The sequence below is a fragment of the Geotrypetes seraphini genome, chromosome 2, assembly GCF_902459505.1.
Source record: "Geotrypetes seraphini chromosome 2, aGeoSer1.1, whole genome shotgun sequence".
Taxonomy (NCBI): Eukaryota; Metazoa; Chordata; class Amphibia; order Gymnophiona; family Dermophiidae; genus Geotrypetes; species Geotrypetes seraphini.
The window spans coordinates 517530570-517543984 of NC_047085.1; the positions used below are offsets into that span (position 1 = coordinate 517530570).

The 13415-nt window shown below is 47.0% G+C and overlaps 1 protein-coding gene across 1 annotated transcript in view; it reads right to left on the reverse strand.

Annotated features, from left to right (window-relative positions):
* The window catches only part of LOC117355019, a 287124-nt gene that overhangs the window by 49505 nt on the left and 224204 nt on the right, over window positions 1–13415 (reverse strand). Inside the window, exon 6 of the mRNA XM_033932966.1 lies at window positions 1993–4201. Within this exon, the coding sequence (XP_033788857.1) occupies window positions 1993–4201 (2209 nt within the window). The remainder of the gene's footprint in view (window positions 1–1992; window positions 4202–13415) is intronic.

The following is a 13415-nucleotide window of genomic DNA, read 5'->3' on the forward strand; positions in this document are numbered from 1 at the left end:
GAATGTAAAGTCTAAGAACAATTTTCAATTGCATTTCCCAGTGAGTAATATTGGGTGACACCTTCTGAATGTTCTTCAGGACCCGTTGTAACTGTTGAGCAGTCAACTGGCAATGCAAGTCCTCAGCCCACGCTGTCGCTAATATATCCAGATTCGTACTTGGTTGGCAATCCCAGATTAGAGAGTTGCGCGGGGACAGAAATCCCACCCGTCCCCACCCGTCCCCGTGAGTAATCCCTCCGTCCCCTCCCGTCCCCGCAAGGAATCCCCTCCGTCCCCGCCCGTCCCTATAAACTTCAGAAATAGTTATTTCATTTAATTATGCTACTGAATTAAAGGCTCTGGTAGAAACCCATTTACAAATAAGCAAAAAGACTTTATTAATTTGAAAATATTAATTGGGAAGAATACATACTTTGCAAACGGGTTTCTACCAGAGCCTCTAATGTTTATAAATTTTTATCAATACAACTAATATACTACTTTATCCTGAAGCAAAATAAAAAAAAAGAAATATAATTCTTTTCCTACCTTTGTTGCCTGATTTCTGCTTTCCTCATGTTCTCATTCAATTCCTTCCATCCACTGTCTCTCTTCCTTCTGCATCTTCCATTTGCTCTGTTACTGTGCCTCTCCCTTTCTTCCCCCTTCCAAATTGGTCTGGCACCCATCTTCTTCTCTCCGCTCCCCCCATAGTCTGGCATCTGTCTTCTTCCCTGCCAGCGTCTTCTCCCTACTCTCTCTTCCCCATTTCCTTTCAGCGTCCTTCTCCCCCCATCTTCACCATGTCCTGTCAGCGTCCTTCTCCCCCCTCTGTCTTCCACATGTGCTTTCAGCGTCCTTCTCCCTCTCTGTCTTCCCCATGGCCTTTCAACGTCCTTCTCCCCCCCCCCCCGTCTTCCCCATGTCCTTTCAGCGTCCTTCTCCCTCCTCTGTCTTCAAGTGCTTTCAGAGTCCTTCTCCCCTCCTCCCGTCTTCCCCATGGCCTTTCAGCGTCCTTCTCCCCCATCCTTCTCTACCACCCCGGGTGCAGCACAGCCGGCCAGGTCCCCTTACTTTTGTGGCACTTCCCCGACCGACCGACAACAGCCCCGGTCCGACAAACCTCCCTGCCCTTAACTGCAAATCTAAATTACCTTATTACAGCTGCTGTAAGAAGATAATTTAGATTCGCGGCTACAGGGCAGGGAGGATTGTCGGACCGGGGCTGTTGTCGGTCGGTCGGGGAAGTGCCACAAAAGTAAGGGGACCTGGCCGGCTGTGCTGCAACCGGGGCGGGGTGTGGTGTGGCGGGGCGGACCGCCCCCTCCCTTGGTAGCCACTCGAACCGCGAGGCTACTCTCCTCCTTACCTGCACTGCCTGCAGCACAGAGCCAAACGAAAGTCTTCCCGACATCAGCGCTGACGTCGGAGGGAGGGAGGGCTTTGTTTAAGCCCTTTGTTTAAGCCCTCCCTCCCCTCTGACGTCAGCGCTGTCGTCGGGAAGACTTCCGTTCGGCTCTGTGCTGCAAGCAGAGAAGGTAGGGAGAAGAGCTGCGCGACTGAGTACATCCAGCCCCGCAGGAACCCCGCGACCCTCGGAGGCGCCCCCACGGGATCCCCGTGACCCTAGGGGGCGTTCCCACGGGATCCCCGGGACCCTAGGGGCGTCCCCACGGGATCCCCGGGACCCGAAGGGGGAACCCGCGGGATTCCCGTCGTCCCCGTTCCCGTGCAGCTCTCTATCCCGGATCCCCACAATATGAAATCGTAGAGGAATCCTCTGTTGGGCTCAAAGGCTGAAGAGTTCCGAAAGCGCCTCCCTGCAGACTTCAGTAAGGGCAGCCACTGGGAGGGACTGAACATAGTGACGGATCTGGTAACACAATGGTATTTTTAAATAATATCCACGTCTGATTTACAGGATTAATCCAAGGCCTAACCATATACTATTTGTGCTGCTCTCCTCTCTGAGCACAGATATACTGCTAACGATACTGCCCCTAGGCTTACTTTACTGTGTGAATCACTTGGTGTCTTTTTAGAGCTGAAAGCCGAGTGAAGCTTTTATTACACTCAGTACATGTAAATGGCTTTTGTCCTGTATGGATCATTTCGTGACTTTTTAGACCTGAAAGCTGAGTGAAGCTTTTATTACAATCACTACATGTAAATGGTTTGGACCCTGTGTGGGTCATTTTGTGTGTTTTTAGAGCTGAAAGCCGAGTGAAGCTTTTATTACACTCAGTACATGTAAATGGCTTTTGTCCTGTATGGATCATTTCGTGACTTTTTAGACCTGAAAGCTGAGTGAAGCTTTTATTACACTCACTACATGTAAATGGTTTGTACCCTGTGTGGATCGTTTTGTGAATTTTTAGATGTGAAAGTTGAGTGAAGCTTTTATTACACTCAGTACATGTAAATGGCTTTTGTCCTGTATGGATCATTTCGTGACTTTTTAGACATGAAAGAAAAGTGAAGCTTTTATTACACTCACTACATGTAAATGGTTTGTGCCCTGTGTGGATCATTTTGTGATTTTTTAGAGTTGAAAGCTGAGTGAAGCTTTTATTACACTCACTACATGTAAATGGTTTGTACCCTGTGTGGATCGTTTTGTGAATTTTTAGATGTGAAAGTTGAGTGAAGCTTTTATTACACTCAGTACATGTAAATGGTTTGTGCCCTTTGTGGATCATTTTGTGTATTTTTAGATACGAAAGCTGAGTGAAGCTTTTATTACACTCACTACATGTAAATGGTTTGTGTCCCGTGTGGATCATTTTGTGATTTATTAGACCTGAAAGCTGAGTGAAGCTTTTATTACACTCAGTACATGTAAATGGTTTGTGCCCTGTGTGGATCATTTTGTGTCTTTTTAGATACGAAAGCTGAGTGAAGCTTTTATTACACTCACTACATGTAAATGGTTTGTGCCCTGTGTGGATCATTTTGTGTCTTTTTAGATTTGAAAGAAAAGTGAAGCTTTTATTACACTCACTACATGTAAATGGTTTGTGTCCTGTGTGGGTCATTTGGTGATTTTTTAGATTTGAAAGAAAAGTGAAGCTTTTATTACACTCAGTACATGTAAATGGTTTGTACCCTGTGTGGGTCATTTGGTGACTTTTTAGATTTGAAAGCAGAGTGAAGCTTTTATTACACTCAGTACATGTAAATGGTTTGTACCCTGTGTGGGTCATTTGGTGACTTTTTAGATTTGAAAGAAAAGTGAAGCTTTTATTACACTCAGTACATGTAAATGGTTTGTGCCCTGTGTGGATCATTTTGTGTCTTTTTAGATTTGAAAGCTGAGTGAAGCTTTTATTACACTCACTACATGTAAATGATTTGTGTCCTGTGTGGATCATTTTGTGATTTTTTAGAGTTGAAAGCTGAGTGAAGCTTTTATTACACTCAGTACATGTAAATGGTTTGTGTCCTGTGTGGGTCATTTGGTGACTTTTTAGATTTGAAAGAAAACTGAAGCTTTTATTACACTCACTACATGGAAATGGTTTGTGTTCTGTGTGGGTCATTTCGTGTCTTTTTAGATATGAAAGCAGAGTGAAGCTTTTATTACACTCACTACATGGAAATGGTTTGTGTCCTGTGTGGGTCATTTCGTGTCTTTTTAGATTTGAAAGCAGAGTGAAGCTTTTATTACACTCACTACATGGAAATGGTTTGTGTCCTGTGTGGGTCATTTCGTGTCTTTTTAGATGTGATAGCTGAGTGAAGCTTTTATTACACTCAGTACATGTAAATGATTTGTGTCCTGTGTGGACCATTTCGTGTCTTTTTAGAGTTGAAAGCCGAGTGAAGCTTTTATTATGCTCAGTAGCTGGAAATGGTTTCTTATTTTTATGACCCCTTTTGTGCATTTGGAGTAGTTTCTGGTGTGTTTTTCTTTTCCTCTTGCCATGGTGGGATTCAGAAGTCACTTTATCACTATTACTAATTTGGGAGGGTCTCTGGTTCTCAGGGCTGTCACTGAGCTCCCTGTCATTTCTCTCACAAGAAGGGCCTCTATCCATTGAGTCTTCTGCAGAGTTTCTCTGTTCCTTTGATTCCTGTTTACAATTCTTTGTGTTAATAATTTCAGGCATCTGGGAAATATTGTCATAGACGTTTTCTGACTGTGTTTGGATTTCCTCCATTTCTACAGGACCTTCTCCTCGATTCTCTGTTCTCTTCCATTCATGTCGGTTCTGATGATCTGTTGGATATAAACAGAAGATATTTCTCATGAGTTAGAAAACGGCAGTGATTTCTAACTCGTAAAACCTGTGTATAATGAGGAAAGATAGATGTCGCAGAAGGATTTTCTATGTGTGGCTTGAGAATGGGTCAGTTTCCTACTTGCAAAGCATTTTTTCAAGCATTTATCTTTTGACAGTGCCAATTTGTGAGCGGTTCCTTGGGAATGCCAGAGTAGAACGATAAGGGAGTTAATTCTCTCTAGGGCACCAAATATCCGATTGCTCTATAGATTTTGCATGTAGGTATAAGAATCACCTATAGCCCACTCGTGCATCGCCTATTTGCACACCACCCACTTGCACGCAATAACTCTTAGGCATTATCTTATGGAATAGCACTTAAGTGCATTTCCGAGCAGTCCTGCCAAATCACCTCCGTTGTTTCACGTAACTTCTGTTTTAGCATGAAAGTTACACGCCAAAGTGGCATTTATGTGTGCAATCTGTTTTATTAAAGTCATCAAAGGCAACAGCCATCAAATACAATGCGGGCATGTCACAAATACAATCAACTGTTACAAGTGAAAACCATTAACCCCACCACCTTCCTCTACCCCACCCTAGAATTGAATAGAAAACCAGTGTTATTGAACCAAGAAGATAAATAACAGGGAAAAGAATACGAGACAGAGCAATAATTCAATAATTATACATCAGCAATTCCAAATACCCCTCCCCCCCACTGGAATAATTCAAGAGGTAAAGCAAAGAAATCCAACAGCACAAACCTACCCAATAGGAAAAGCCCCAAGAGGATCAACGCAAAAGACAAGAAGTCAGAGTCCTGGACTCTGATGGGTCCTGAGAGAAACAATGATGGACTTCCCCCTCCCACCCCCCAGCCCCGTCAGAGCGCTACTAGACAGCAAACAAATCATATTTAAAAAATAAAAATTGGGGGGAGGGACTAGGAGGACATGAGGAATGGCCAGGAGAGCCGCAGCAGCAGGAAAGAAGCTCGGTGTCGCCAACCCCCCACAGCTCCAGGCCGATCAAACCTTTAAAGTATTAAATATTAAACTGCGAATATGGGGAGACAAGGAATAAATATAAGGTCCCAAAACCTGTACAAAAATTTTAGATTGTTGTAAAGAAGCACGCACCCATTCCTTCTCAAGCAACATCAGAGCATGTAGCCAGTTACGCCAAGCCCAATAAGAGGAAGAGCGATCAGAGACCCATTCTCCCAAAATAACCTTCTTAGCCATCAACCTGGGCTTGCACAAAAACAACCTGCCCACCCCAGGTAGGAGCCGAAAAGCTTCAAATTTATCCAATAAGAATCCCACTGGGGTAACTGGTATAGGTCGGCCTAATAAACTTTCTAAATAAGAAATCACTCGTCTGTAAAAGGACTTAACCACGGGGCAACTCCAAAAAGCATGAAAAAAGGTCTTGGATGCAGTTTTACATTTTTCATACTGATCTGAGTCCGCCAAACCAGAATGATATAATTGAACCCGCATAAAATACGCACAATGCAAGACTCAGAATTGACACTCCCAGAGATCCACAGATATAGAGAGGGACGGGTCCGATTAATAAGACAACCTATATTAAGATCAGTCAGCAACAGCCCCATTTCTGGAGCACAATGATCACACAAGGCCTCCCAAGTCCTCAGCGTCACCAGAGAACAGAGAGCCTTGTGAAGTGCCGAAACAGAAAGACCGGCATCTTTGAATTGGGCAAAGAAAGTTCGGAGTTTATTCCAGGTTCCCACTGTAAGCCCTCTCCCGACAAAGATCGCACATAATGATCTAGTTGCAGATATACAAAGAAGTTCGTGGCCCGAATCCCATCTCGGAATTGAAAATCCCACCAGGGCATAAGGACACCACCAGGTCGATGTACATGTTTCAACAGAGTCAATCCCAACTGCGTCCAACATTGAAATGGTGAAGAAGTTATGCCCAGGGAAAACAAAAGATTGCCCTGGATAGGTAATTGATCAGACACCTCTGGTTGCCCTCCTAGGTGCAAGACCAGAACCTTCCAAATATCGCAATAAATTAAAATGCAAAGGATGATAAAAGGCTTGCTCATACTCAAAACAGGTATATTTATCTTGCTCCAGAATCCAGTCACCAAGATAACAAAGCAAATAAGCCTGATTATACCTCTGGAGATCAGGGACACCCATACCCCCACCTGACCAAGACCCTAATAAATACCGAAAGGCCATTTGAGGTATTTTTCCGCCCCATAAAAATTTAGTCAAAAGCTGATAGAGAAGGCATATATTTATTTATTCATTCATTTATTTATTTAGCCCATCCTCCCAAAGGAGCCCAGAATGGGTTACAAGTGTACATTCACAGTATAAGCAGGACTAACTTTGGCGAATATTACGAGCTACCCGTCGACCGCGGACAAATCCCACTTGAGGAGCAGCGATGAGGTCAGGAAGAACATGAGCCATGCGATTAGCCAAAATCTTAGCAAAGAGATTAGCTTCAACGTTAAAAAGAGAAATCGGCTGATAAGAGCTTGGCAAGGTGGGATCCCGACCTGGTTTCAAAAGCACAATATGAGCCTCCCACAAGGATGATGGCAAGGACCCCTTGCGACATAGGTATTAAAGGTAAAAGTCAAAATGGACAATTTCCATCAAAAGCAGTTTATAGAACTCAGAATGAAAACCATCTGGTCCAGGCGCTTTCCAAAGTGGACTAGATTGGATGACCAGAGCGACCTCATCCGCCGTAATAGGAGCATTGAGTATCTGATGTTGAGAGGCAGACACGCGAGGAGTACCAATATTATCCACGTATAGCTCACTCGATAGGTCAAGATTTACAGAACCCCTATACAACTGCTGATAGAAGGAGCAGAAAACCTTTGCGATCCCAGTGTCAGTACTAACCAACCCTGTGCCGTCCCCCACCACCCAAAGCACTCACCTAGAACTATCTGAAGTGTGCACCAAATTAGCCAAAAGCCTCCCACCATTATTACCATGCAAATAAAATTGGTGTTTAGAATATTGAAGAGAACGTGCAGTCCGGGCCTGCAAGAGCTCTTCCAAGGAGGCCTGGGAGGCCAGCAAGTTGCTTCTACATTGAGAATCGGGGTGGCAAGCATACCAAATGCGATCCGCCCGCACCTGTCTATCTAAACGAAGTATTGCCCGATCTTGGGCTTTATTTTTAAAACTAGCATAGGCAATAATTTCCCCCTGTAACACTGCCTTGGCCGCCTCCTAGTATAAGATCAGATCCTCTAGATGACCCATTATGGACCTGATAGTCTTTCCACTTGGTAAGTAAATGATCAAAGAATCCTGGATCTTTGTATAAAGCCGGCGGAAACATCCACCTTCGGGGACCCGCACACCCCACCTCCAGAGTACTCCAAATGAACGCATGATCACAGACACAATAAGGCCCGATCCCCATAGCTCCCATAGAGGAAAAAAGAGAAGTAGACAAAAGCCAATAGTCAATCTGAGATTGAGTACCATGGGCGTGCGACAGGTGGGTATAGTCCCGTTCTCCGGAGGTCTAATGAAAAGCACAGATAAGAAATACCCTTTGTGGAGACCACTCGCTCCTGAGGGCAGAGTGCAGTCTTGTCCAGACTAGGGTCATGGACCATATTAAAATCACCCTCCATCATCAGACGGATACCCGGAAACCGACTCAAAGCCTTAAATAAACCAGTATAAAAAAACTTATAAAGCTCATAAACATTTGGTGCGTAAATATTGCAGAGGAGCAGCATCGTCCTATTCAAAATAATGTGAGCAAATACAAAACGACCATAAACCTCTTTCACCTGTAAATCCAAAGATTTCCGAATGAGAATCAGAACTCCCGCCTTTTGATTCACCAATCGCCCGGCCCACCCACCACCGGTTGAATTTCTCATGTTCTAGAGAGGTCAGATGCGTCTCCTGTAAAAAAGCAATATCTGCCGCGTGACGATTCAATGTCTGCAATATCTTTTGTCGTTTAACAGGTGAGGTGACCCCATTAACATTCCAAGACATAAATTTTACCATGGAGGTTTGTTGTAGACGAATAAAAAAATGAAAGCCAGCAGTAAAAACAGGAAGGCGGTGGGTCTGTCCCAGCCTAGAGAACCACCAGCTCAGCAGAGAGCTCAAAATATAATTCAAAGAGACCCAAAGTCGAGAGAGAAGGCAGCTGACCCCGAGAGAACAGCCCCCCGGCCACAAACCAGAACAAAAACTACAAAAGACACAAGAGACCCCATGTGTCAAGAGGAGGGAAAAAACCCCCTCAAAAAGGAAAAAAAGAAAACAACCAAAGACAAGCACCCAACCAACCTCTCCCCCCTCCAACACCAATGCTCCAAAAGCACTGTTGCCCCAGAGAACAAAGTAGGGTAGCCCCTAGCTACCCAGAACCCCTCTCAGCAAGGCAAAAGTAGGGAAATGCCCTGCAAGGAGCAACACGAAGCAAACAAAAGGATGTCCTGCCTACAATCCTATGCCCATCCCTCAGCCAGAAAGGGAACATAAGAACATAAGAATTGCCGCTGATGGGTCAGACCAACGGTCCATCGTGCCCAGCAGTCCACTCCCACAGCGGCCCTTAGGTCAAAGACCATTGCCCCAACAGACTAGCCTTACCTGCGTACATTCCGGTTCAGCAGGAACTTGTGTAACTTTGGCTTGAATCCCTGGAGGGTGTTTCCCCCTATAGCAGCCTCTGGAAGAGCGTTCCAGTTTTCCACCACTCTCTGGGTGAAGAAGAACCCAAGGCCCCTCACCACCCTCCCAAGGAGCACCAGAAAACCCACCAACCCATCAAATCCTCCAGCACAAGCACTCTCTCTACAAACTCAAACTAAGACAGAAATATAAACAAAAAGTACAACCACCACACTCAGCAACATAGCCTTAACCCATTCCACACAGGCAAAAACATATTAACACTCAACCTCCCGCATACCCAAGAGAACTCCGACACAGCCTAAAAAAACACTCATAAATATGGTCCAACACACATAAGATTACAAATGCTGCTCGATTAGGATTTCAGAGGGCATTTTGAAAAGAAACAGAGTGAGACACAACCAAATGGCAAAGCCGGGGCAACGTCTAGGTGGCAGTGCTGATAGAGGGAACAGCCATCTATGCCACAAAGTGAGTGGCATTTGCTAATTTGTCAAAAAAATGAGGTTTGCCTTAGGTTTGGTGGGATATAGTAAGGCAAATTGGATATGTTTGTGATGAAGGTCCGCACAGAGAGCAGCATAGGCGTGACATGGAGCGGAGACCCCAGGAGAGTAGTTTCAGGATGACCACTTGCAGTTTTTGTCCTCCGGGGAGCGTTTAGGGCCAAGCCTGGGTGCGTGTTCAATTCGCACAGGGCCTGCCTCAGAACACAGATATAAAACATCCACTAACCAGCGCTCCAAGAACCCGCGAAGTTGGCTTCCAAAATAGTCTCTGACAAGCCCATCAGCCGGAGATTGCCACGTCGGGACCAGTTTTCGATGTCGTCTAGTTTGTCCTCAAGGGTGCTGAGCTGGGTCTGCATCTCGGCCTGTGTGCTGGTCACCTGGGTCACGTTATCCTCCAGCGCTGACATGCGCTGACAACAAGCCGTAAACTCTCCCTTTAGAGATTCAAGACGTCCGTCCATGACATCGAGCTTTTCAGTAATCGTTTGCAGCTGCTGGTCCAAAGAAGATTTGATCGCTTCCTTCACCTCCGTGACCACCACCTGTAACCAGACAGAGCTCACCGTAGGGCCCTCCGGGACATCCCCATCCACCATTTTAGGCTCCGCAGGCTTCCCCTTATTCTTCTTCTTTCTCAAGGATCAGGAAGCCGACAGGAAAATCAGCGGGGCACTCGATGCACTTTCCCAAGGTAGCAAGTACAACAAAGTTTTCCCTGAATTCAAGCAGGTAAAGTGCCGACAGAGGGAGGTTCAGGAGCTCGAGGCACACACGTCTCTAGCTCAGCATCATGTGACCCTCAAAGTGATATTTAATGTTTGGCAGACTGTACAAAACTAGAGGGAAGAGTTCTGAAGAGTGACAATATATTATAATCTGGGCTTACTGGGGAATTTCTTCTACAACCATGAAGTAATGACCCTGATCCAGAGTCCTATTGAAACATGGTCACAGTTGGGTCAGGTTTGTCTCCACTCTGACTCATAAGAACAGCCCGTGAATGGAGTACGAACACATATGATTGTTGTCAGACAACCTGCTGTGTCTGTTCATAATTACACTGGTTACCAATGGAGGCTAGAGTCCTGTTCAAATTTGCCTGTATCTGTTTTAAATCAGGCATGTCAATGTGTGGATGCAGCGCTGGTTTGAGGAAGAAGGATTCCACTTCGTGCACAACTGGACGACATTCTGGGGGAAGAGCAAGCTATTCAGGAAGGACAGACTCCACCTCAGCAGAGACAGAACGAGGCTACTTGCAAGCAACATCAAGAGAGAAGTTGAGAAGCTTTTAAGCTAGGAAGAAGGGGAAAGCCGACCGAGAGAGCGGTATACCAGGAAAATACTGTACAGGAAGACAGAGGGGAAGACTCACCGGATCGCAGGCAAAACAGACTGAGAGGGACACAAGAGGGAAGGATAAGCAAGAAGGGAACAGACTGCAAACTCAAGGAGTCTTAGAAATAAGATGGGTGAATTAGAAGCTGTGGCACAAAAGGATCATGGGCATTAGGGACACATGGTGGACTGATGAAAATGTCTGGGACACAGTGCTACTGGGATACAAACTATACCGCAGAGACAGAGTGACTCAAAAAGGAAGAGGCATTGCTATATACGTCAAAGAGGGAATTGAATATACTGGAGAGAACATGCCACAACAGACGGATAAGTTAGAGTCTCTATGGGTCAAAATTCCAGGAACAAATGGACCGAGAACGAGTATCAGCATCTACTACCAACTCCCAGGGCAGTCCGAGGAAATTGAAGGAGAAATGACGACTGAGATTAAACGCAACTGCAAGGGAGGCAACGCAGTTATCATGGGCGACTTCAACTATCCGGAGATAGACTGGAACCTAGGCACCTCCAGCTGTGCTAGAGAGACTGAGTTCCTGGATGCTGTAGGCGATTGTTTCCTGGAACAACCTGTCAAGGAAACTCAATTCTGGACTTAATTCTAAATGGACTGCGAGGACTGACGCAAGATATAGAAGTAGTAGGGGGGGGTCACGTGATGCGTTTGCCTGGTTAGGACGTGTCTATCTGAGCTCTCCGACCCTGAGCCCCCTAAAATCCGCTTAACTCCTTTTATAACGCGGTCAGGTGATCTCCGTCGGCTCCGGATCCTTTATTAGGACTGTGAGCACTGCCCTGAGATCTGCGAGCCCGCAGGCATCTGGGATGCCGGTAAAATCTGCGAAGACACCTAAACCTAAGTCTGCTGTGTCTGGGGCTAAAATGGCGGCGCCCTCAACTCCCCCTGCGGCACCGGTTCAATGGGGAGAATGGGCGCAGGAGATATCGCGAATGGTCATTGCGGCCCTGGAGGACCGCCTGCACAAACTGCAGTCCGCTGTAGAGGGCTTCCATGAGCGGTTTGAGTCCCATAGCACCCGTCTGGCAGCGGTGGAACAGCGGGTCTCGGACGGAGAAGATGCGGCCTTACAGGAGCACGCCAGCATTATGGCTCTACAGGCACAGGTGGCTACCTTGACGGGCAGGCTGGACGACCAGGAAAATCGCCAGCGTCGGAATAACATACGCGTGGTGGGCCTGCCGGAGATGAGAGCGGATCATGAGCTATATGCTTTCTTTCAGGTTTGGCTCCCCACGAAGCTGGGCCTGGAGCCGCCGGCGGTGGGTTTTTTGTGCGAGAGAGCGCATCATCTGGGGCCCCGCACGGAAGACAAAAATCGAGCAAGAGCGGCTATCGCCCGATATATCAACTGGAGAGAGGAGTCCCTAATTCAGACTTACCAGAAGGTTGGGGTGTTGGAGTACGAAGGGAAGAAACTGCTGCTCTTCAATGATTATTCTCCCCACGTGGCTTCTCTCCGAAAAGAAATGGCGCCTATCTGCACTGCTTTCCATAGAAGGGGTGTGCGCTTTGCGCTTGTCTATCCGGCGTCCCTGCGGGTCTGGAGAGAGGGGAAACCCCATACCTTCCCGGATAGGGCGGCTGCTCAGAGCTATTTGGACTCGTTGCCGGAGGTGGCTGATGGAGGGGCTCCGGCGGCTGTCTGATCTGCTGGATGGCGGTGCTTGAGGGACTCTGCTGGCCTCGTTTGCGGCGCTCTGCTATGGAGACCATGCCTGCAGTCTCCGTGGAGTCTATGCTATTTTCAGGTTTACCTGTACTGTTGATTCCTCGTTGGCCTGCTTTCCCTGCCTCTTGGTATTGGACTGCCTGCTATCTGTCGGTCGGTGAGGGGCCGATTGGTGGGATCTGGAATTGGAGGGGCAGGGAGCTTGGGCCGTGTTCTGTCCCGGCTGATGGACCTGTGGCTGCTGGCAGGACTGCTTACAGTGGTTTCTGGAGATCCCTCTATTTTTTCCATGCACTGACTGCTTTTGCTTTAATTTCTGTGTGGGGGATCTCTTCCATTAGGCGGGGGGGGGGGGCCTTCCTCGGGGGGCTCTTGGACTGTAGACCTGACATGGGCGGCTGGGGCTTGGGAGAGCTCATCCTATGGACTTTAGTTGCTCCACTTGTTGGGAGAGCAGTTTTTTGTACTTTTTCTTTTTCTTATTACTAGTTTTTTCTTTGGGTGGGAGGGGGTTTGTTGGGGGGCCGCTGGAGATGGATTTCTTCAGGGGTGGGAGGGGGGCTGTTCTCCGTTTCTTGCTGGGTTGGGGAGACTGGGAGAGGGCCGGGGGTTGAGAATCTTAGGGGTGGGGGGTGTGGTGTTGGGTGGGTGGGGCGGGGGGTGGTAGGGAGAGGGAGTCTTGTGGTGGTTGCATGTGGGTTTGTGTGGGTGGGGTGTGTATGGGTTTGGAAGTGTTCAGTGTGGGTGGCGGTGCAGCGCTCTAGGGCCCGACTTCAGATCCTTGGGATGGGAGGCCTAGCTGGGGGGCTACCCATCTCGGCTATTTTACTGTCTTCTGCACTGACCTCTACTAATACTCTTTTTGAATGACTAAGTTGACTATAACAACCCTCAATGTGGATGGGATTCATTCCCCTATTAAGAGAAAGAAGATATTGAACTGGTTTCGCCGGAAGGGGACCGATAT